At 37.4% G+C, this 24,932-nt stretch overlaps 1 protein-coding gene across 1 annotated transcript in view; it reads right to left on the bottom strand.

Annotated features, from left to right (window-relative positions):
- Nucleotides 1-24,932, bottom strand: part of CNGB3 (cyclic nucleotide gated channel subunit beta 3) — a gene marked incomplete at both ends in the record, with an annotated part of 169,663 nt that overhangs the window by 35,049 nt on the left and 109,682 nt on the right. The window contains 2 exons of the mRNA XM_080938559.1: nt 18,708-18,805; nt 21,707-21,866. Of these exons, the coding sequence (XP_080794685.1) occupies nt 18,708-18,805; nt 21,707-21,866 (258 nt within the window). The remainder of the gene's footprint in view (nt 1-18,707; nt 18,806-21,706; nt 21,867-24,932) is intronic.

The following is a 24,932-nucleotide window of genomic DNA, read 5'->3' as shown; positions in this document are numbered from 1 at the left end:
ATTTAATTAGTGGCTAATATGAACTTATAAGTGAAAACATACCATATTTGTCTTTCAGTGTATGGGTTATCTCACTTGGGATGATTTTTTTTTTTCTAGTTCTATCAATTTGCTTGCAAATTTCATAAAGTTATTTTTTGAAACAGCTGAATAATATCACATTGTGTAAATGTACATTTTCTTTATCATTAATCTGTTGAGGGGCATCAAAGGGATTTCTAGTTTCTGGTTATTAGAAATAAAGCCACAATTAACATGTGAGCAAGTATCTTGGCAGTGGATGGAGCATCCTTTGGGTATATGCCCAAGAGTGCTAAACCTGTATCTTGAGGGAAATGGATTCCCAATTTTCTGAGGTAATTCTATGTTGACTTCCATAGTGGCTGTATAGGTTTGCACTCCTACCAGCAACAAAGGAGTGTTTCCCTTGCTCCACGTCTTTATCACCATGAGCTGTCACTTGTGATATTGGTCTTTACCATTCTGACAGCAATAAATTTAAATCTCAAAGTAGTTTTGATTTCCATTTTCCTGATGGATTTTGAGCATCCAAAAAAGAAGTATTTCTAAGCCATTTGAGATTCCTGTGATGAGAATTTTCTGTTTAAATCTTTAAGTCCCATTTTAAATTAGATTACTTGGTTTTCTTTCTTTTTTTTTGATATCTAGATTTTTGAGTTCTTTATATATTTTGGAAGCTTTTCAGTTTCATGAGGTCCATTGTTTATTTTAGGGTCTCATCTACCAGTTTCTTGTTCAAAAAGTCATCTCCTGGGATATGTGTTCATATTTATTTACCACTTTCTCTTCTGTCAGGTCCAGTGACTCTAGTTATATGTTGAGGTCTTTGATCCACCTGGACTTAAGTTTTGTTCAGGGTAAAATATATGATACTATTTACATTCTTCTACATGCTCATCATACATTAGATGAGGACTAATACTTCATAAACTTGTTGAAGATGCTTTTTTGCAGTGTGTATTTCTAGCTTCTCTATAAAAAAAAAATCAGGTGACCATGTGAGTATAGATTATGTCAGGGACTTTACCTTATTCCATTAATCACTTGACTGTTTTTATGCCGATGCATGTAGTTTTTGTTACTATACATCTGAAATACAACTTAAAACCAAGGATGTTTATACTATTAGCAGGTTTTTTTTTTTTTAATTAATGTTCAGATATTTTCGACTACTCTGTTTTGTTTTCCATATCAAGTTGAGAATCATCCTTTGAATGTTTATAAAGAACTGTGTTGTTATTTTAATGGTGATGTCATTGAAACTGTAGATTGCTTTAGAAAGGATGGCCATTTTTAGGATGTTAATCCTACTGATTCATGAGCATGGGAGACCTTTCCATCTTCTGAGATCATTTTCAATTACGTTCTTCAGTGATTTGGAGGTATTGTCTAACAGCTCTTTTACTTACTTGGTTAGTTTTATCCCAAGATAGCTTATATTTTATATTATTTGAGGCTATTGTGAAAGATGGGTATTGTTTCCCTGATTTCTTTCACAGTCTGTTTTTCTTTTGTACATAGAAGGGTTTCGTTGAGAACCCAGGCATATTACTAACAGGTCTGCCTTTATATATTACTTGGTGTTTTTTTTTTTTTTTTTTTTTTTTTTTTTTGCAGCTTTTAATATTCTTTATTTTTTCTGTATGCTTTGTGTTTTGATTATTATATGGTGATAGGACTTTCTTTTTCGTCAAATCTATTTGTTGTTCTGTATAGTTCCTTTACTTTTATAGGCATCTCTTTCTTAGGTTAGAAATTTTTTTTTCTATGAGTTTGTTGAGAACATCTTGAGGGATTGGGTTTGGCAATAATAGGGAGACAGGAGAAGGTCTTGGATTGTGATTTTCATTTAAAATGTGACTGCAAGGAACCCAGAGCTGCTTGCTACAGAACAACCAGTTAGAACTTCCTGTGAGAAACCTTCCTGGTACCATTCTGGATGGCACTGTGGCTCATGGGCTTTCCTCCTCCATGACTCTTTTCGTATCAGAGCTGGAGGACAGGGCGGCTGCCATTGGTCCTGTAGCTGTTCTTCCTCCACTTTGGGATTTGTGAGTAAAGCAGCTGCCCCCGTTGCTTTAAGTTCTCTTTTGTTTGTTCTTCTCTATGTTTTATAAGGTGACTAGACCTTAAGCTAACTTCCTTCCAGGTATGTGTGGGTGCATCAGTACTCTGTAGTCCTCTCCCTCTTCCTGTCTCTCCTATGCTTCACCCTCCCTCCCTCCCCCCTTTGAAAGTGAGTGCTTGCATGTGTGTGTGTGTGTGTGTGTGTGTGTGTGTGTGTGTAAGGAGCTGCAAGGGTATCTCTATAGAAAAATTCCCCATGAGAATGGTTTCATCCCAAGTATAATTGGATACCTAGGCATTAAGCTTTCCTTCAGAATAAAGGCACATCTATGAAATGTACACAATGAATATCCACATTTCTTCCCTGGTTCCCAATCAGAGTTTTGTACTTGCTCTTTAGGAAAACATCCTACAATGGTAGATCTGAGGAAACCACACCAGTGTGGCACTACAGTAGGTTAGCCTTACTCATAAGTTTTTTACATTGGTAGTTGGTTGTGTTCTATCATGACATATCGTGAAAACACTGAATGTAGAAATGAACCTTTTTTTTAAAAAAACATTTTTGCATAAAACTATATGAATATATTTTTGTCAGTACTTGATTTTTTTTTAAATGAACATTTGTTTTAAAGCTACATATCATTCTGAGCAGTGAGAGGAAATCTTAATCTAGCTATGTTTTGCTCAGAACTTAAATCATTCTTTTCCCCAGCCTAGTCAGTGTATAGGTGTAGGTTGTCTTGAAGCTGTTAGTATTTTAATGTTAATTCCACTTTCCCCAAGAAGGGCTGGCCAGTCACATCACTCCAACTGAACCTTCCCATTTTAATTAGTAAAATAAAGGAAAGCCAGTGACTGGGCAGGGTGAGGGAGGTGGAGAGGGCAGAGGAAGTCAGAGGAGAGGATGAAGGAAGGGGAAGATCTTGGCAACATGGAGCTTCCCAAGGACCAGCTAGATCCAGGTGATATTTATTTGTTTAAAAGCTATGGACATAAAGGATTTTATAGGTCTGGCATCTTATATGAAGATAAGGGCAGTTTGTATCTCGGTCTATTTGATTCAATCTTGTTATGTAGAGGATTTTTGGATTGAGAGGTGAACATATAAACCTGTATGAAAAGCTATCGGGCTGTAGAATTGTGTTTGTGTGGCATTTGGGGTACAGAAATACCCCGGGACAGAGGCAGAAAACAGGTGGTAAAAAACCGCCAAGGGAAGGGAGTTTCGGGGACAAGTTGGGCCATGTTGGCAGCTCGGACCGGGCGCCAGACTCCGAACTAAAACTGGGCCTGAGTGAGACCTCAGGGCCGGTAAAGAGTTAAACCTGATCTAGTTTTTAATATTTACTGCAACATATATGTGCTTCCTTCCCATTTGTCATGAGTAGCCATCTCAGTTATCTGATAGTGGTGACCTGAAATACTTATTTTCAGTTGGTTTTCATTTTCCTTAATGGTGGTGTAAAATGTAAGACTAGTGGAAACAGAAACTTACTCTTGCAAACCAAAAGCCATAGGATTCTCCCTTTAAATAACAGGGCAATGCTCTTCACTCAAGAAAAGAAATAACAAAACAAAACACTGAGTTTTCTGAGAGGTATATTAAGAATACACTTTCTAAATCTACAAAACCATGAAAAGTTGAAAACAACTCCATGGTAATTCTTTTATTGTACCTCAAAGTGTAAAACTTACAATACTTATACAACATGGAAAAGGCATTAGTGATAGAACTTTAGGCATCTGCTTAAGGTCACAGACTATTTCCCCTGTTGATAAATAATGTTTTCATTATTGAATAGAAAGGCAAGACCATAGTGTGGATAAAATAATGCAAATAAAACATCAAGTGTTTTTAGGCTTGAATATAAAAAAGGGTTGAAATAAACTACATACATGTTTATATACAATTATGTCATTTTCACAACAGCAAGATGGAAATGTATTAAATATACTATTAGAACATAAAAAATAAATATAAAGTAATATCTCTTATGATTCCTGTATAACAAATAAAATTATTAGAAAATGATCTCTGAGAGAAAATTGGGGAAAAGAGGAGGATGGAGGAACAGAAGCTTAAAAGCGGGACATAACTTTTGACTAAGGACCAGGCACAGTGAGAAGGACTAGGACAGCACCGGTTGGCTGGGATGGAATGAGATGTGGAATGCTACATTGCTTCTGCCTCCAGGACAGCGTTCAGCAGCTCAACCAAGTGATGCTCAACTCCCAAGATTGTTTCTCCAAAGTTCTGTCATTCCTCTCCCTTCAGTTGGCATTTAACATGGATAAGCATTCCCCACCCAAGAACTCTTTATCCCCACTCTCCCAACCCCACCACCTTCCTGGCCACTCCTTAAATTCCTTCAGTGGCTCTTTATCGCCCAGACAGGTGTATGCTGGTTTGCCTTTAGCCCTGTCTTCGGACTTCTCTCCCAACCTTCCTCCATGTGTGGTCACAGCCAGAACTTCAGGTTACATCTGAGACTTACAAAATCACATGTTGTCAACCAAAGAGAACGTGTGATTTCATTATCTTCCTCCCTCCAACTGGATTAAAAGTTCAGTAAGAAAAAAAAAAGAAAAGAAAATGATCTCTGTAAAGATATTTTAAAGGTATTTATTTTAGTGGGGAAAAAGGAAGGAACCTGGCTGTGAGAACACATGGATTTCAATAAGTGTTCTTATTTAAAATGTTAATAAAAGTAAGACTTTCTCTCTGTGTGGAGACACAGGTTTCACTATTCCTCTTCTAGCCATCAGGAGAGCTCACTGACAAAAAGCACTAATAAAGGAGAAGAAATCAACGGGGAACTGTTAGACCAACCTAGGAGATAAGCCCTAAAATAGATAAGCAGACAATTAATACTCTACTCAGCAGGAAGGCACAGCCCTTACATCAATAGTTTACAAGGTCTTGCTTAGGTTTTTCCAGAGAGGAACATTTGGACTACTTGAAATATGGCTTTCTATTAACACGGTTGAACACAACCTGAATCAGATCATGCACACTCAACACAAAATCTAAAGAGAGTAAACATTTAGATTTACATTACCAACCAAGCAATGATGTCTCTGAGAGATTGTTTATAGTCACGTACCCCGAGTCTGGCTGCTGTGGATTAGAATTGAACCCTTCCCTTCTAGATTTCAGCTTAGAGAAATGATACCTGCATGGCTCAGTCATTCTAGTTTATGATGTGTTTGAGAACTGCTACTCATTATTTTTCTCCTCAAAATTATTTCCCCACATGAATTTAATTTATTTAATGATGTGTGTGTGTGTGTGTGTGTGTGTGTGTGTGTGTGTGTGTGTTCATAGGAGTATGGAGGTCAGAAGACAACTTGCAAGACCCAGAGTTCTGTCACATGTTTTCTTGGAATGACACTTTAGTCTTGTAGCTTTGTGGCAATTATATTTAACCATTTCATTATTTTATGATTCAAAGAAATAGCATCTTGGATTAACTTTTTTCCTTTTCCTGTGTTACTTTCTTTGATAAAAGTCATTAGATGTTTTCAAGTTTAAGAAATTTAAAGAGAAGTTACTCTTCTGTGAAGCCACCCCACCTTCGATCTTTTGTATGTGTACACAAATTAAGTTTTATTTAGGTTATTTGGCAATTTGGGCAGGAGTACAAAATCTTTGTGTATGACCATGGGCCAAATTAGACATGCGTTTGTATCTTGTAGGTGGTTGCTTTATGTATCCATAAAACAGATGCCTTTCCTTTTTTTTTTTTTTAACTGAAGAACTTTAATTTAAAAAAACAAAGATAAATGTACAAATTTTAAGCATTTTTGCATAAAAGTATATGAATACATTTTTGTCATTGCTTGGCTTTTTTTTAAATGAGGTTTGATAGTGTGCATTAAGATCTTACTAGTTACCATGAGCATAAAGTACATGTAAAACAGGATGTAACCTGGAATTAGTCAAAGTTTTCTTGGTATGTAAGGAGTAAACATAATGGTTTTTTCTTTTCTTTTCTTTTCTGTTTTTTCTTTTTCTTGAACTTCACACAGTCTGTGAGTTGTTTCTGGGGTGTTCAGAGCTTTCTGGTGTTAGTGTCCAATTATCAGTGACTGTATATTATGTCTGTTCTTTTGAGCCTGGGTTATCTCACTCAGGATGATATTCTCTAGATGCATCCATTTTCTTAAGAATTTCATAAGGTCATTGTTTCTGATAGCTGAATAGTACTCCATTGTATAAATGTACCACAATTTTTGTATCCATTCATCTACTGAAGGACATTTGGGTTCTTTCCAGCTTCTGGCTATTATAAATAGAGCTGCTATGAACACTGTGGTGCATGTGTCTTTGTTGTATGTTGGAGCGTCTCTGGGGTATATGCCCAGAAGTGGAATAACTGGGTCTTCAGGTAGCACTATGTCCAATTTTCTGAGGAATCGCCAGACTGATTTCCAGAGTGTTTGTACCAGTTTACAACCCCACCAACAGTGGAGAAGTGTTCCTCTTTCTCCACATCCTCGCCAGCATCTGCTGTCATCTGAATTTTTGATCTTGGCCAATCTGACTGGTGTGAGGTGGAATCTCAGGGTTGTTTTGATTTGCGTTTCCCTGATGGGTAATGATGTTGAGCACTTCCTTAGATGCTTCTCAGCCATTCGATATTCCTCAATTGAGAACTTTTTGTTTAGCTCTGTACCCCATTTTTAATAGGGTTGTTTGATTCTCTGGTGTCTAGCTTCTTGAGTTCTTTGTATACCTTGGATGTTAGACCTCTATCAGATGTGGGGTTGGTAAAGATCTCCCACTCTGCTGGCTGCCGTTTTGTTTTCTTGACAGTGTCCTTAGCCTTACAGAAACTTTGCAATCTCATTAAGTCCCATTGGTTAATCTTTGACCTTAGAGCATGAGCCATTGTTGTTTTGTTCAGGAAGTTTTCTCCTGTGCCTATATGTTCTAATGTTTTCCCTACTTTCTCACAGATGCCTTTCCTTACCAATGACAAAGTGCCAAAATTCCTCTATTTTCAATAGCAAAGGAATTTATAAAGTAGTTTTAAAAAAAACTACTATCCACAGATTTTTTAAAAAACTCTTGAAATAATGGCATAGATAGCTTATCAAGGACATTTATTCTTACCCCTCTAGGTGTCAAAACAGATATTTGCCAGTATGTGTATTCTTGTTTTCACTTATTGATAATTTTTTTGAAAGATTTATTTATTGTATTCATGTGAGTACACTGTAGGTGTTTCCAGATACATCAGAAGAGGTCATCAAACCCCATTAGAGATGGTTGTGAGCCACCATGTGGTTGCTGCGATTTGAACTCAGGACCTCTGGAAGAACAGTCAGTGGTCTTAACCACAGCCATTTCTCCAGCCCCATTTATTGATAATTTAATGTTAGTATCAAAGTATTTCCAAAGGCTATAAGAAATACCACTGATATATCAAGATCATTTTCATGGACTTAGAAGACAGAGGAATCAGGAGGATGCTTCATGTGACCTTTTAATTCACAAAGCTTTATTATTTTTGTATTATACATTTATAATTTAGTGTGATTTCTTTACTGTGTAACTCAAGGTGCTGCTCACTTATTTAATGCCTTACAATTTCATCTGCCTTGCAGTGGATTTATGTGTTGGCTTATTTCAGTGTATTATTGAATAGTATGTGGAGTAAGGCCTCTGGGGTCTAAGTCCAATATTCAGGGAACCTGGCAGTCAATATCACAAGGTTAAGGTGCTTCTGAGTCAGTCTCCACTGAACCCAAGTTTGCAAGGGGAATCATAATTCTACTGCTGTGCAGTGTTATAGGGTCCTACTTTGTTTTCCATTTCTGTGATGAAGACCAGGAGCAAAAGCATGGTAGGAAGGAAAGGGTTCATTTGACTTACTCATTATAATCATAGTCCATAACTAAGGAAAGCCAAGTCAGTAGCTGAAGCAGGACAGGATTCAGGGCAGGAACTGAAGCAGAGATTATAGAGGAATACTACTTACTGACTTGCTCACCATGGTTTGCTGTTTTATACCAGCTAGGACCACCTACCCATATACAAAGAGACACCATGATCAAACAACTCATATAAAAGAAATGATCTAATTGGGATGCTTGCTTATAGTTTGAGATACAAACTAATTTCTTGGCAGAGAGAGAGAGAAAGAGAGAGAGAGAGAGAGAGAGAGAGAGAGAGAGAGAGAGAGAGAGAGAGAGAGCGCTTTTGAAACCTCAAAGTACACTTCCAGTCACACACCTCCTTCAATAAGGCCACACCCCCAGATCCTTTCAAACAGTGCCACTCGCTGATGGCTAAGCCCTCAAACACCTGAGCCTATGGGAACTATTCTTATTTAAAACATTACATCAGGGGTGCTACTGTCCCCAGCGTGCTGGACCCTGTCATATCAATAATTAGGCTCTCACAGGACATCTTCTTCATTATGGTTCTGTCTTCTCAGATGACTCTAGTTTGTGTCAGTTTGACGAAACAAGTAACAAGCACATGTGGTAACTTTTAAAAAAGCATCTAATGTTTTTAAAATCTTTTTTTGGGGGGAGTGGTAGAAGAAAAGGCTGTGTGGCAGGCATTTTCTATTTCATGTATGATAGGGGAAAAGTGTAGGCAACCTGACTTTCTCTACAGCTTCTTTCAGTCCTCTTGATCATCTTTTTGAATTTTTTTTTTTTTTTTTTTTTGTTATCCAAATCATGTCTCCTAGAGTTTCTTGAAGCATCTCCAGGAAGCAGAAGGTCTTATGGGGATCATGAATGTTGCTACCATGTAATTCACCCTAACACAGAGTCATATGATTTGTTTCCCATTTTCTTGATCCACAGATTTCCAGCATGGCTGTACTGGTTAAATTTGGCAATCAATGTTACCTGGCAGAGTCCGAGACCACCTGCCTCCTTTTCACATTGGCCTGGACATGGGTCAGAGGAACTAAACCAACCTGCCTGCTAGACAGCCACATCTCACACTTCAGAGAGACAGCTCTCCTAGGGATATAGGCATATCCAACTCTAGCATTATGTAGGATCTGAGTTGCCCATAGCAAGCATGCAGGACTTTCCTCCTTTTCTGTAATACAGTGAGAATAGAGTGATTAGTGAGACATAAACAGGACTGTTGTAAAATACATAGCACTTATATGACATTTTCTATGAGGCTAGGAGTTAATGTAGACAAAGGTGTAGACGTTCAGGAAGCCTCTTCACTCCTTCATGGGTCACTCATACAGATGGTGTCCCCTCCTGAGCACTCTTAGGTTAATGTGTCTCTACATCCACTCTGTTCTTACCAGGACTCTGGACATGCTAGACCCTCAATGATTACAGGCTGATGTATGAAATAAAACAGGTAGAATTGGTTTCGCTTTACATGATGAGAAATCCTGTGCTGCCTAAAATTGTATTAAATGCTTGTGTAAAGATTCTGGAGATCTGAATTGAGCTGTGGGAAATTCCATTTTTATTCAAAATATAACCGAATTGATGGGTGTTGGTTCCAGGAAACTCATTTTTTTTCCCCTTAAATATCTACAAATGTGGAACACAATTGTGAAGCTGACAAAATTTATCTTTGGTACCTATACATTTTTTTAGCTTCATGGGATTTATCCATTTTTACTTCTAGGCTCCCCACCTACCTTTTTTGTACGTTTTCTTTGAAAGAGACCTTAAGATATTATCAGTGATTTATATTTCACTGCGAATTTAAGTGACTCCTAAGTACAAACAATGGGCATGCACACACTCCAAGCTCGCATCTATTTATTTAGAATCTATTCACCCTAGGGGACCCTAATGAGCAGACAATCAGAGTACAGCTAACCCCATGGGAGGTACCCCCTACTGGCTAGCTTCTGCCACACTCAGAAACAGTGGGATTCATCAAAGTTAAAAGCTGACTGCTCAAAGGCTTTGAGAAAAGCATAGTCACAGCACCTCATGACTGACACTCCTGCTGGAATCACAGAGGTGGTGGCAATGTGACATAGGTGTACTGTAGCACTCAGACTTCAGGCCCTGGTGAGGCAACACTGGAAGGCATCGCTGAACTGGCTGGCCCCTCCTGCTGGGATCTCAGTGTGAGTGTGGTTATCACTTTGCTTTTCCCATTCTATTCCTGGTGTGACTGTCACTCACATGCAAATGACTCCTCCAGTCACTTCCTACAGAGGAAGCCACACTTTTGAGAAGCCTTTAGTCATAAGTGAGTCATGTGTCACAGTTCAGTCTTCTGCACGGGCTGGACTCTGCACATTTTCCAGAGAAGGAAATGCTCAGACATATTATATTTCCTTTGATTGGACATAGCAGACACTCAGATTTCAGTTTTGGTGTCCCGAGGTCTCTCAGTCATCTTCTTTCTTTAGGCATGAGATTCTAATGCTAGCCACTAGGTGGCATGGCAGACCTTTTGTTAAATTTCATTCCATTTCTCGTAATTTCACGGCCAAGTCAAGGTGCCATTTCCCTAGCTTAATTTAATAAAAATATATGCATTTAAAAAGTCAAAATAAGAATAATAAGTCATTACAAAAGACGAAATATTAATTACACAAAACAATGAAAATGAATCACTCTTGATAAGCTTAATAATCATTTTTGGGCTTGAAATAACAAAGAATCTTCAAGGAGCCATTGTAATAGAAAAATGTGGGCGATTCATCATTAAGTTGTATTAAAACCAATAGTTTCCTGTCACTGTAGCAAACCTTATTGGCTAACATGGATTGAATAAAGCAAAGTTTTAGAAACACCTGTGAGCTTAATTTTTGTCTACCTCCTTTGAGAGGGAAAAAGTACATAGCATTTTGGTATCTGTCTATTTGTTTAATTTATTTTTGAGACAGGGTCTTATTCATTAGAATAGTATAGAACTCACTGTGTAGCTGAGGCTGGTCTTAACTCCGGATCCTTCTGCTTTTACCTCCTACATTCTGCTATAACAGGTATGCATTGACTTATTATAAGTGTGTGTAGGCCTTTGTCTCTGACCGGTACACTCCATCTAAGCAGGAGAATGCTGAGAAAGAATCACTTAAATGCTTGCCCTCTCAGGAAACTTCTCCTAGATCCCTCCTGCTACTGTTTGGATTGGAAATGCATTTAAAGGCTCACACATTAAAAGCTGGTCCCCAGATAACAGTATGCCAGAGAGATCCAAGTTGCTGGACCATAGAGTAATTAGGGCTTAATGGAAGGAGATTCGATTATTTAGGATGTGTCCTTGAAGGGAATATTGTGACCCAAGCTCTGACTCTGTTGTCTAGCGCCCACAAGGTGAGCATCCTCTCTCCCAAGTGTTCCCGCCCACCATCCTGTATTGTACTGGCTGACAGAAGTGCAGAGCAACAGTGCCAAACAGCCACACCATGGGAGAGAAAGCACACGGATGCCTTTTAAGTTGACTATCTCAGCGGCAGAAGGCAGACTGGTACACTCATTGTCCTATCAATTACTAGGATAAGGTTGGCAGAAAACCAAAATGTACCATCCCACAGTGGTTGAATTCAGCCTGTGATATAAAGAATCTGCACTTAAACACTGATGCACTGCTTCAAGTTCTGGGCATTACCCCAGTTGGCCACGTTATTTACTGCCTCATAAAACAGAGATAGTGCCTACTAAGCTTTCTTTCAAAGTGTATTAGTGCAACAGACCACATCTGCCAGAAAACCAGGCAGGCTGCTCACAGTCCTCTTTGGTGTCTCTTCACCTACACCTAATGCAAGAGAAGATCACCAGCTGTAGCCTCCCACCTCCATGTCTCATATTCTCTGTGGATCCCACAGACCATCACCTCCTAACACTCCTCCCCCAATGTGTGGCTGAATCTCATCTCCATCACCATTCCCTGTGTGTACACCAGCTGAACAGGGCAAAAAAACAGGCAACAAACCATCACCCTCTATGAAAATCCAGAGAAGAAACAGAAACCAAGGCACAAAACACTCACCCAACCAAGTCAAATGCAGGAATCAGCATCCCTGAATCAAACTCAGATGTCAGGAAGGCAGCATAAAAATACACTCAGCAACAGCCAGGACAACGTGTGCCCACTAGACCTCAGCTATCTTACCAGAGCAGGTCCTAACTATTCCAACATAGCCCAAGCACAAGAAAAAGACCTTAAAGCTAATTAAATGAAGAAAATAGAAATCCTTAAAGAGAAAATGAATTTAAAACCTTAAAGAAATCCAGGAAAGCACAAACAAACTATTGGAGAAAAAGAACAAATACCTTAAATAAAGTAAAAAAAAAAAAAAAGATACAAACAAGCAGTTGAAGGAAATGAATAAAAATTGTTCAAGACCTGAAGCAATAAAGAAATCACAAACTGAGGGGATTCTGGAAATGAAAGATTCAGGAACTCAAACAAGAACTACAGAGGCAAGCTTCACCAACAGAATATAAAGCATGCAAGGTAAACCTTAGGCTCTGAAGTTACAAGAGAAGAAATGGGTACATCAGTCAAGGAAAATGGTAAGTCTACAATATTCCTGACACAAAGCATTTATGAAATTTGGGGCAGTATCAAAAGACCAAATCTAAAAATAATAGATATAGAGGAAGGAGAAGAATCCCAGATCAAAGGCCCAGAAAAGGTTTTCAGCAAGACCACAGAAAAAATGTTTCCTAACCTAAAGAAAGAGATGCCTATAAAGATAAAAGGAGGAGATAGATAGCAAATAGATTGGACCAGAAAAGAAAAATCCCTTCAACCACATAATAACCAAAACACAAAACACGACAAAGAAGAAAGAATGTTAAAAGCTATAAAGGAAAAGGATCAAGTAGCATATATAGGTAGACCTGTTGGAATTACACATAACTTCTCAGTGGAGATTCTAAATGACAGAAGGACCTGGGCAGATGTGCTATATAGTTTAAGAAAACACAGATGCCAGCACTGACTACTAGATCCAGCAAAACCTTTGACCACCATACATGGAGAAATTTTTTTATCATATTTCATGATAAAAATAAAATGTAAACAATAACTATCTATAAATCCAGCCCCACAGAAGGAACTGGAAGGAAAACCCCAACCTCAAGATGGTACCTATTCTCATGGAAACACAGGAAATGAATAAACTTACAAGCAAAACCAAAAGAAGGGAAACACTCACATACACACACACACACACACACACCAATAACATCAGCACCACCATCACCACAAACAACCACATATTAGGAATCAACAATCATTGGTCATTAATATCTCTCAACATCCAATAAAATGTCAGACTAACAGAATTCATTAGAAAACACTATTCCTCCTTCTGCTACATTTTAAAAATATCCTTTAACATCAAAGATAGACTTTATCTCAGATTAAGGGTTAGAAAAAGATATGCCAAGCAGATGGACCCAAGAAGCAAGCTGGTGTAGCCATTTTCATACTTAACAAAATAGACTTTAAACTAAAACTATTCCAAAGAGATAGGAAAGAACACTACATACTCATTGAAAAAAAATCTCTCTAGAAGAATTTCAATTCTTAACATCAATGCCCCAAACATAAGCACAACCAAGTTTATAAAAGAAGCACTACTATGGTTTAAATCACATACAGACCCTGACACACAGATAGCAGGGAGACTTCAGTATCTCACTTTCACCAATAGATAGGTCATCCAGAGATTTAACAGATATTTTAAACCAAGTGAACCTAACAGATATTCATAGAATGTCTCTTCCAAACACAAAAGAATATACCTTCTCCTGAGCACCTCATCTCCAAAACTGACCACATGCTCAAACACAGAGCAAGTCTCAGCAGATACAAGACAATTGAAATACTGTTCTGCATTCTATCAGACCATGACAGAGTAAATCGTAAATCTGTTTACCAACAACAGCAGGGTCAACAGAAAGCTTGCAAACTCATGGAAACTCAGCAGCAGCAGAAAGCCCAGTTTTAGTGGAGAATACTACCAAAATTTCAAAGAAAAATTAACAGCTCACTTCTCAAATGATTTCACAAAATAGAAACAGAAGGAACATTGACAAACTTCTTTTATAAGGCCACTATCACCCTGATATCACAAGCACCATAAAGACTCAGCAAAGAGAATTACAGACCAATTTGCCTTATGGACATAAATGCAAAAATACTCAATAAAATACTTGCAAACTGAATTCAAGAATATATGAAAAAGATCATTACCATTATTAAGCTTCATCAAAGATATTCAGGAATGGTTTAACATACAGAAATCAATAAATGTATCCCACCATACAAAGGAAAAAAAAACATAATGTTCTCATGTAAAAAAGGCCTTTGACAAAATTCATTACATTTTCATAAAAAATGTCCTGTAGAAATTTGGGATATAAAAACATACTAAATATAATAAGGGCAATTTACAGTGAACCTATAGCCAACAGCAAATTAAGTAAAGAAAAAATAAAAGCAATTTTACTATAATTAGGAAAACAAAGTTATATATTCCATATCTATTCAATGTAGTACTTTAAGTATTAGTGCAAGCAATATATCAACTGAAGGAGACCAATGAGGATGCAAATTGAAAGAAAGAAGCCAAAGCATCATTATTTGTAGATGATATGATAGTATACATAAGTGACCCAAAATTTTTTGCCAGGGAAGTCCTGTAGCTGATAAACACTTTTAACAAAGTGGTTGAATTCAAGATTAATTAAAAAAATTAGAAGCCTTTTAATATACAAATGACAAACAGATGGAGGAAAATATCAGTAACAACACTTTTTTATACAGCATCAGTAATATAAAATGTCTCGGCATAACTCCAATGGAGCAATTTAAATAATTATATAATAAAACCTTTATGTCATTGAAGAAAGCAATTGAAGAAGATATCAGAAGATGGAAGTATCTCTCATGCTCCTGGATCAGTGGGCTTAACATAGTAAAAATCATTATTCTACCAAAACCAACCTACAGATTCAATGCAATCTCCAACAAAATCCCAACATAATGCTTTACAGACCTCATTAAGGGAATTGTCAACCTTATAAGATAAAACAAACAAACAAACAAATAAACAACAACAACAACAACAAAAACCAGAATAGTTAAAACAACCCAGAAAAGAAAATAACATTACCATCCCTGATTTCAAGTTGTATCCAGAAATATAGTCATAAAAATTGCATGGTTTTGGCATAAAAACAGACCAGACACATTGATTAATGAAACCAATCTTGAAGACCCAGGACATAAATCTACATACCTATGGTTATCTAATAACTGATTTTTAAAAATAACCAGAAAAACACACTGGAATAAAACAGTATCTTTAACAATAGTTCTGGTCTAACTGGATGCCTGCATGTTGAAGAAAGCAAATAGATCCATATTTATCACCTTTCACAAAACTCTAGCCCATGTGGATCAAAGACCTAAATATAAATCCAGATATACTGAGCTTGATAGAAGAGAAAGTGGGGAATAACCTTTAACCCATTGGCATAAGAGTAACTTTTGAAGAGGACATTGTTGGCATAGGCCCTAAAATCAACATTTAGTAAATGAGACATTACGAAACTGAGAAGCTTCTGTAAGTCAAAGGACACTATCAATTGGACAAACCAGAATGGGAGAAGATTTTTACCAATTCCACATCTGATAGACATCTAATATATAAAATATATAAAGAACTTAAGTGGTAGATATCAAAAAGCTAAATAATTTGATTATGAAATGGGATACAGATCTAATCTTCATAAAGAAATCTCAAATGACTTAGAAACACTTAAAGGAATGTTCAACAACCTTAGCCACCAGGGAAATGAAAAGGAAAACTACTTTGAGATTCCATTTACTCTTGTCAGAATGGTAAGGATTGATAACACAAGTAACATCTCATGCTGGCAAAGATTTGGAGCAAAAAGAACATCCTTCCACTACTGATGGGAATGCAAACATGTATGACAATTATGGAAATCAGTATCACATTCCTTTTGCAATTGGGAATTGATTTACCTCAAAACCCAGGCATTACTACTCTTGGACATATATCCAAAGGATGCTCCATTTTACCATAAGGACACTTCCTCAACTGTGTTCTTTTCAGCTTAATTCATAATAGCTAGGAACAAAATAACTTAGCTGTCTCTTAAGAGAAAAATGGATAAACAAACTGAGGAACATTTACACAGTGAAGTATTACTTTGCTGTTTAAAAAAATAATAACTTCATGAAATTTGCACCAAATGGATGGAACTAGAGAACAACATCCCGAATGAGATAACCCAGACCCAGAAAGACATACATGGTATGTTCTCACTTATACGTAGATATTAGCCATTAATTAAATGATAGCCAAGGTATCATATGTAGTTGCAGAGAGGTTTGGTAAAAAGGAGGAGTCTAGGGAGGACATATGGATCTCAGGTGCAGAATTTAACTGTCTTAGGGGAGCACTACGTGAGTCACTGCATGGGATCAAGTATATCAGCTCTAAGTAGGCTTCTTCCCTATAGCAGTTAACTGCTTAAATACTGTGGGGGAGGGAGAGAGATCTCACATCTGCTCTGTGGCAGAAACTGTGCTGAGTACTCTGTCCTAACAGACACATTCCGTTTTGATATCTCCATTCCTATTTCTCTAGAAGCAATTGTTGAACAGATTTCTGTCTTGTCAGTTGGCCTATTACTCCATCCCAGTTCTCACAGTTAACTGAAAAAAATATTCAAATTCAGTGTCACTCTCAAACCTTATTACTCATGACATGGTATGTTAGACTTCATGTAGCTTACCTAATCAGCAAAACCTATATTAGGTAAACATTTAGAGAAGTCTCCTCTATAACTGTGATTTTTAGAGTTTGAAGTCAGTAAAGATCCTAGGTCTAAAAGGAATTCTTAAAGAACTAGCATTCTTCTAAACATTGAACTATTTTACTTTCCTACTTCTTGCTGTTAATTTGGGTTTAGTAACTGTATAAGGTGTTTAATTTAAACATTCATAATTTACAATCAGCACAATTAAGATTATTTTTTTCTGCTTTACGTCATCTAGCAACATGAATATCATATCTTTTATACTTTTCTCAAAATCCTGGTGGAAATCGAGACCAGAACACAATCAAGAGTTCTTGGATAGTGATCTGCTTCTGGTAACATATGGAGTCAGCCATTGGTTGGCACAGGATTTGGAGGAACTTTGCCTAACAATCCACCACACAGCTTCTGGTAATTATGTATTTCAAGTCATGTGCTTCTTCATGGATTTTCAGTCTTTGCTGGGACTCAGTATTCACATGGTTGCTATGGCATCAGTATATGGAGAGGTCTAAATTATTGTTTTAACATAAACCTCTCCTAGGAACAGAAGATGTAGAGAACAAATTGTTTACATAGCATCTCCATGCAGTAGTTTTATCATTCCCAAACTAACACATCTTAGTCTGTTTGTGCATTCATAGTCAGGAGATGTGTAGCTCTTTCCTCTGAATTCAGACAGTCTTTCCTCGAGAGAGGAGTATACTCATAAGACAGTAATGAAACTTATGAGACTCACAGAACTTTTAAGACCCAGGAAGCTCAGAGAGTTGCTGGCTTCAAAGGGCTGTCTGTAAGGTTACATAAGCAGTAAGTAGTTCCCCGGGAAGGGGAGCTGCTTCACAGTTGAGCAGAGAGTTTCAGAAATACAGCTTTTGTGAGTCATCACTGTTGCTGGGGTGGGCTTTTCTGCCATGCCTTTGAGTTACCCATGCTTCTGAAGGTAATTCCTGATTATACATTTATTATTATAAATCTTATACACTCATTGCTGTACTTGAGCAGAATTAGTTTGCCACCATTGCTCTGTCTGGAGTGAATAAACTTCCCTGCCTCCCTAGAGTTTTAGATGGAAGAAGAGTGATAGTCAGTCACTAGCCCCAAGTCTCTTAATATAGGAATTTAATTTTAGTGTAATATTTGGTGGTAATTCCATCATCTGAACCATAATAAAGTTGGTTTATTTTTATTATTGTAGATTCTAGGCAGAGCAATGCTATATTGAAAGATTTTTCCTTAAAGAAATAAAACTGCACCTACAGCATTAGTAATAGTTACATGAGTAGGTCAATGCAGAGCTGATCTGGGAACTTGCATCATACTTTGCCAGCTCACGTTCATACTGGAAGGTGATGCTCTTGTTAGCAAAGACAGAACGGTGGAGCTTAACTAAATTTAAATTTATGCAAGAAGAGTCTGAAGAACTTGTCTGAATAACTTCTCTTCCTTGACACTAATTAGAAAAGAGGAGTTTCTAAAGAGCAAATTGTCTGTTGAGCAGGGACCCATAATATTTTTGATTCTTGTAAATTGTCCAGGTTATTTTGACTTTGTTCAAACACCAGGCAGGGCTTGTGAGATGGCTCAGCAGTTAAAGGTACCTGCTGTCATGTCTGTTAACCTCAGCTCCACCCACTGACATAAATCCCCCTCTGATAACCGCATGCATACCTTAGCACATGTGCATTTTTCTAAATTGTCCATGTGTACATGCAAAACAAATAAATTAATAAAATATAATAAAAATGGAAAGACAACAAAAAAACTCACCAATTCCATATAAAGCAAGGACTTAGATTGTTTTGGGGAAATTGACATTGTATCTTTCTATTAAATATAAAAGCACTTGCCTTGAATAGCTCCACTTTGTCGATGATACTGAAGTTGATGTCGATGGCGATAGACAACTGCATTGTTGTTGGGAGGTTCTCAAGCAAGTGGGACTCATCTATGTAAAAATAAATATATCAGGCTCCAAAGTAGAACAATTAGTCAAACAATTCACCAAAAGAGTAAGTAGAAAATAGTTGAAAATGAACAACATGCAAATGTTTTATAAACAAATATATCTTAAAAGAATCAGTGTCTTTATCCTAAATATAGATCTATATACCTACCATCAAGGCTGTGTGCATGTGTGTATGTGTGCATGTGCTCGTGTGCATGTATGTGTTTAGTTCATATGTGTGAATGTGCTGTGTGTGGTTATTCTTCACCCTGAGCTTTGAGACTGAGGTTCACTGGCCTTGGAACTCTTTGTCTAGGCTGGTTCACCATTAAATTCTAGTGATCTTCCTTTACTTCCAATACACTGGGGTTTCAGATGTGTCCCTTTCTTGTTTGGAAAGATACAGTCTTGCAGTGGAGCCCAGGTTGGCCTTATAGCAATTCTTTTTTTTTCCGCTGGGTCCTCTCTATTGCTAGAATCACAGACAATGACAAAACTGGCCCTTCATACATCATGATGTTCTTTTGCTCATGAGAACAAAGAAGTATTTCAACTATAAACGGCAAGCTGAATATTCCAGAGCAGCATTTTTAGAAGTTTTAAAATATTCAATTTAATGCCTGTGAGTCAGAGGGTAGTGAAGAGGCTAAGATGGAAAAATGATCTAGGTCTTGTATCTGCTTGCCCGTTGGCTTATGGATGGCAAATGGTGGATGGTGGGGTGTTTGAAGGCGTGCGGAGATCTGTCATGCTCATCATCTGATCTTTATAACAATCCTAGGACCAGGAATTGGTTTCTACTTTGCAGGTAGAAGAAGAATAAAAGAATTTAAACTCAGAGGGGCTGTGACTTGCTGGGTTAAGCATAATTAGTAGGTATCTCATCTGGGAATATAATCTAATGAAGAAATGTGCTAAGTGAGTACATTGAAATTATTGTTATTTAGTTGTTTATTAACTCAGTAATGAACCTGAATACATTACATATTTTTTTTATATGTGGATTAAATGACGGACCAGCAGACTGACAAAAGTATTTCTCAAACAAAATTGCCTGTTCTTACTATCAAGTATACTCGGGGTTCGGGATTCATGAAGTTGCATTATCTAGATCTCTCTCTCTCTCTCTCTCTCTCTCTCTCTCTCTCTCTCTCTCTCTCTCTCTATATATATATATATATATATATATATATATATATATATATATATATATATTTATGTTTGTCTGTCTCAAAATTTATTATCAACCACTGAGACAGAGTCTCACTATATAGTCCTGTGGGGTTTGGAACTTAAAATGTGGACCAGCTAGCCTTCCACTTACAGACTCACTTGCCTCTGTATTCAAAATGCTGGGATTTCATCCACATGCCATTATATTCAGTTTTATTTTATATGTATGCTAACATCTACTTAAGTAAATAAGAAACATTGTTATGCTCTATTACTAATTTGACTCCAGCATAGCTCATAAATACAGCCATCGTTCATATAGAAATGTAATTTGGGGACTAGAAAGGTGATTCAGTCATAAAATGCACTTGCTGCTCTTGCAGAGGACTTAAGTTCAGTTTCCAGTACCCATATGTTGGCCCACAACCATCAGTAACTCCATTTGCAGGGGATCTGCAGCCACTTTTTGGCCAGTGCAGGCACCAGGCATATACACACTGTACATAAATGCATGCAGGGCCTCACACATAAAATAAAGTAAAATAAAAGAAAATTAAACAGTTTCTTCCTTCAGAGGTCAGTGCCTGGAGCTGCTATCAGGAGCCTCTCCTTATAGTTTCCTTGCTCCTAGAATTGCTGTCATGAATAGCTGTAGATGTATAAAGGAGGGCTGTGGACTCTGAGCATTCTGGGGGTTGTAGTTCCTTACCAGTGGCAGACTGATGAAGGAAAGGCCTATAACCAGAACCAGTAGACACTTTATTTTCTCTTAGGAAAAATTGTGACTTAAAAATCTTTTTTTTCACTAAAGGAAGTAGCTTTTTGTTGACTTCTTAGTAATGTTAATTCTTATGTTTTACAGAAAAAAAACCCTAAACATTGTATTTATTGTCAACTAGGCCATAACTTAGTTTTTATGCTTCAGTAAAAATTATTATTATTTTAGCTCACATACTGGTGTTGCAGAGCAGACAGTATTGATAAATAATGGTCTCTTAGAACTAACTGCAAACCATGCTGTGTAGTGAAGATGGCCTGAGAGTTTAAGCTTTCTCTGCACACTGTGATCCTGAGGAGAGGAGCTGTGACGGGCAGAGCAAGAGTCTGGATAACAAATTCAAAGCTCAGTTCCAGTGATGAGTCCAAATTGTGCAGTTGGAGCCTCAGTTGTTTCTTTGCCACTGAAAAGGGGTCATTGAAACCTAATTTCTCCAATTTGTATGTGTGTATGTGTGTGTGTGTGTGTGTGTGTGTGTGTGATGTGTGTGTGTTTGTGTGTGATGTGTGTGACATGCATGTATGTGTATATCTATGTGTTGCATGTATGTGTCATGCATGTGTCCAGGTGTGTGTCTGTTGTAGAATGTGTGTACCTGTATGTGTATGTGTATATGTGTGTTGCCTGATTGTACACATTTCCTTGTGTGTTTGTGGTGTGTGTGTGTGTGTGTGTGTGTGTGTGTTTGTGTGTGCATGAGCGTGTGTGTATGAAATTGTAATTTGTAGCATCTGGTAGGCACTGAGTAAAATTTACCATTTTTTTTGTAAGAATTGCCTGTGGATATGGCAATTACATTTAAGAAACATTTATTCATGTTAAATTAATGCTGGAGAGATCATTTGTTTTTCAACCTGTTGTTCAAATCCAAAGATCTTATCTTTATCTTACATAGTTGTTATTATGGGATAAAATTTACAGGAATATGAGCAATCATTGGACATACTCACCTAAGATTCTTTGAGAATTCCACGTGTATTCTAGCCAAGTCCGAACTCGATACTGCACACTCTGAGGAATAGAGTATTTGTTCATGTAGGCAATGATATGGTCCATGCAGACGTTGAAGTTGTTCTGATTGGCTGTTGCTGCCGCAATTACATCACGCATCTAAAACCATAAATATGGTCATTCACACCCAGGAGAGGAATTCCATCTGAATTGCTTGTCCTTACACAATATCCCTGTCTATTGCCCTGATTGCTTGATTTTAACACACCGACATCAGGTCCTAATAAACGGTTGGAAATGAGATCATTTCACTGACAATAATAAGGCCCATTAGACCAATAGTGTGAGATTTTTGTGAGGCTTTGGTCTCATAATGCAGGTGACTGCACACAATCTTCATATGCTTATAAATTACTGTGAAAATGATAGTTGACATTTTAAAGCAACTATAATCCCAGCACAGATGCAAGGGAAGTGGAACGAGAGATGAGCAATTATCCTGCGGAATGGCTACTCGGGTTTTGAGAGTCTCTCTGCTAAAGTACCTTTCACAGAAAAGCCAGGGTGGTTACCTCTGTAGGCTCAACTCGCCATACAGCTCCAGCCTCTGTTCCTCCCTTTGTGTTGTTTAGACAGATAAAATCAAATCATACTATGCTCAAGGCACAGAATTCAGCAGAAGTTGAAATGTGCTGAAATTACTGAAGCATTGTCCACCGCTGTGACAGTCCTTAAGGAACTGTCAGGTTTAGTTCTCGGATGTTTATAACTCAGCCATAAAAACCCACTCTAGGTTAAAAGCTGATCTCTAAGGTCTCAGCACAAAAAAAGATATATTGCTTGGCTCTTCCTCTCACATAGAGAGAAGCAAGTGGTTGTAAATTTGCTTTGACTGTGAGTTTATTATAGGAGGAAAGCCGGGTCTCGCTAAAACTTTGCTCATTCATTCTAGTAGCTGTGGAGTCTTTTCTGCTTATGGGGAAAAAAGCCTCTTGATTTTTTTTTAAAAAGTACATCTCAAATACCTTACATTGTGATGGCTTCCTCAATTTACACTTTTAGAGGTACTAGAATCTGCCACTTCTTCAAAGTATTTGCAAAGAGCTATACAGAAAGTTCCTTTATGTCCGTCTTTCAGAGGCTCTTGTTCTTCAATGGCTCTCCACATATTTTCCTATGGTCTTGATACCTAGATATTCTCTTTTCATGTTCATGTGCAGCAAGCAGCAATATTCAGTTTTTGAAGGCTGTCAAGCATGGCTTATCAGAGGTTAGGTGGAGAGTTTAACAAGGGTGTTAGCCAGGATACAAGGACAAAGCTAAACATTATTAAGTGCTTTTGAGGGCCCAAGGATTTGTAGTGTATTCAGCTGAACATCTTATGTACTGTCCTTCATCAGTGTTGGGTTTCATTGATGTAGGAATTGAGGGCAATATGTATTCCACAATGAGTTTTAGTCCATGGAGGCATGTGATGATTAGAGACTTAGAACATATCAGGGGTTGTGCATTATATCAAAAGATAAAATTCAGGAGCAAACAATGATGGTTAATTTGAGGCACAGTTGCTGGCATGAACCATATTATAGATTTTTGAATACTTGGCTATTTTGTTTGAGGTTCCCTTACTTTGTTTCTCTCTTCCTTCCTTGCATCTTTAAGTTACTCAGAGCTTAAGGCACAAGTCTTTTTCTGCAGCTTTAATCTTTCTCTTGTATATCAGTACCACAGTTTCAGGTATTGCTTGCCCAGGTTACATCTTCTGATGCAATTTGAAAGGCAGGCACACTATACTTATTAGAGTTTCATGTGCATAAGAATCACCAGAAGGATGGCTACTGGTTTCTTTGAGTTAATTTGGCTGAACTTGTTTGTCAGCTTTAAGAGTTCTCTGGTAGAATTGTGGGGGTCACTTATGTATTTCCTCATGCCATCTGGAAATAGTGATATCTTGACGTCTTCCTTACCAATTTGCATCCCCTTAATCTCCTTTTGTTGTCTTATCACTCTAGCTAAAACTTCCAGTACTATATTGAATAGATAGGAAGAGAGTGGGCACCCTTGTCTTGTCCCCGATTTTAGTGGGATTGCTTCAAGTTTCTCTCCATTAAATTTGCTGTTAGCTATTGGCTTGCTGCATATTGCTTTTATTGTGTTTATGTATGTGCCTTGAATCCTTGATCTCTTCAGGGCTTTTAACATGAAGGGGACTCTTATAGCTGATAAACACCTTCTGCAAAGTGGCTCAATATAAACTTGAAGTTCTAGATAGAGCAATAAGACAAAAAGACAACTAAGGGAGATCCAAGGGATACACATTAGAAAGAAATAAGTCAAGGTATAGCTATTTGTAGATGAAACAACAGTGTTCAGAAGTGACCCAAAAATTCTATAGTGATGGAACACAAACTTAACTAAAAAAAAAAAAAAAATCATTAGCCCTCCTTTATACAAAGGATAAACAGGCTAAGAAAGAAATTAGGGAAACAGCACCTTTCACAATAGCCACAAATAATACAAAATGTCTTGGTGTAAGTAACCAAACAAGTGAAAATCTGTATGACAAAATTTTAAGCCCCTAAAGAATGAAATTGAAGGAGACACCAGAATATGGAAATATCTCCCACGATTGATCATGGTTCAGTAGGATTAACATAGTAGACGTGGCCATCTCACTGAATGCAATCTACAGACACAATACAATTTCCACCAAAATTCCAACACACTTTTTACAGATATTAAAAGAACAATTCTCAACTTCATAGGGAATAACACAAAACCCAGGATAGCTAAAAGAATCCTGATAATAAAAGAACTTCTGAAGGAATCACAATCCTTGACCTCAAGCTGTACTAGAGGAGAAGTAATAAAAACTGCAGAGTATTGGTACAGAAACAGACAGTTGATCAATGGAATAGATTTAAAGGCCCAAAAATAAACCTACACACCTTCGGATATTTGGCTTTTGACAAAAAAGTCAAAACTATATAATGTAAAAAAGAAAGCATCTTCTACAAATGGTGCTGGTCTAACTGGTGGTGTGCATGTAGAAAAATGCAAATAGATCTATATTTATCACCCTGCACAAAACTCTAGTCCAAGTGGATCAAAGACCCCAAACATAAAACTGAATACATTGAATCTAATAGAAGAGAAAGTGAAAAACAGCCTTTAACACTTTGGCACAGGAGAAAGTTTCCTGAACAGAACACCAAGGGCTCAAGC

Source organism: Micromys minutus, assembly GCF_963924665.1.
Source record: "Micromys minutus genome assembly, chromosome: 26".
NCBI lineage: Eukaryota > Metazoa > Chordata > Mammalia > Rodentia > Muridae > Micromys > Micromys minutus.
The sequence above is the reverse complement of the archived record's forward strand: the minus strand, read 5'-3'. Positions and strand labels throughout refer to the sequence as shown.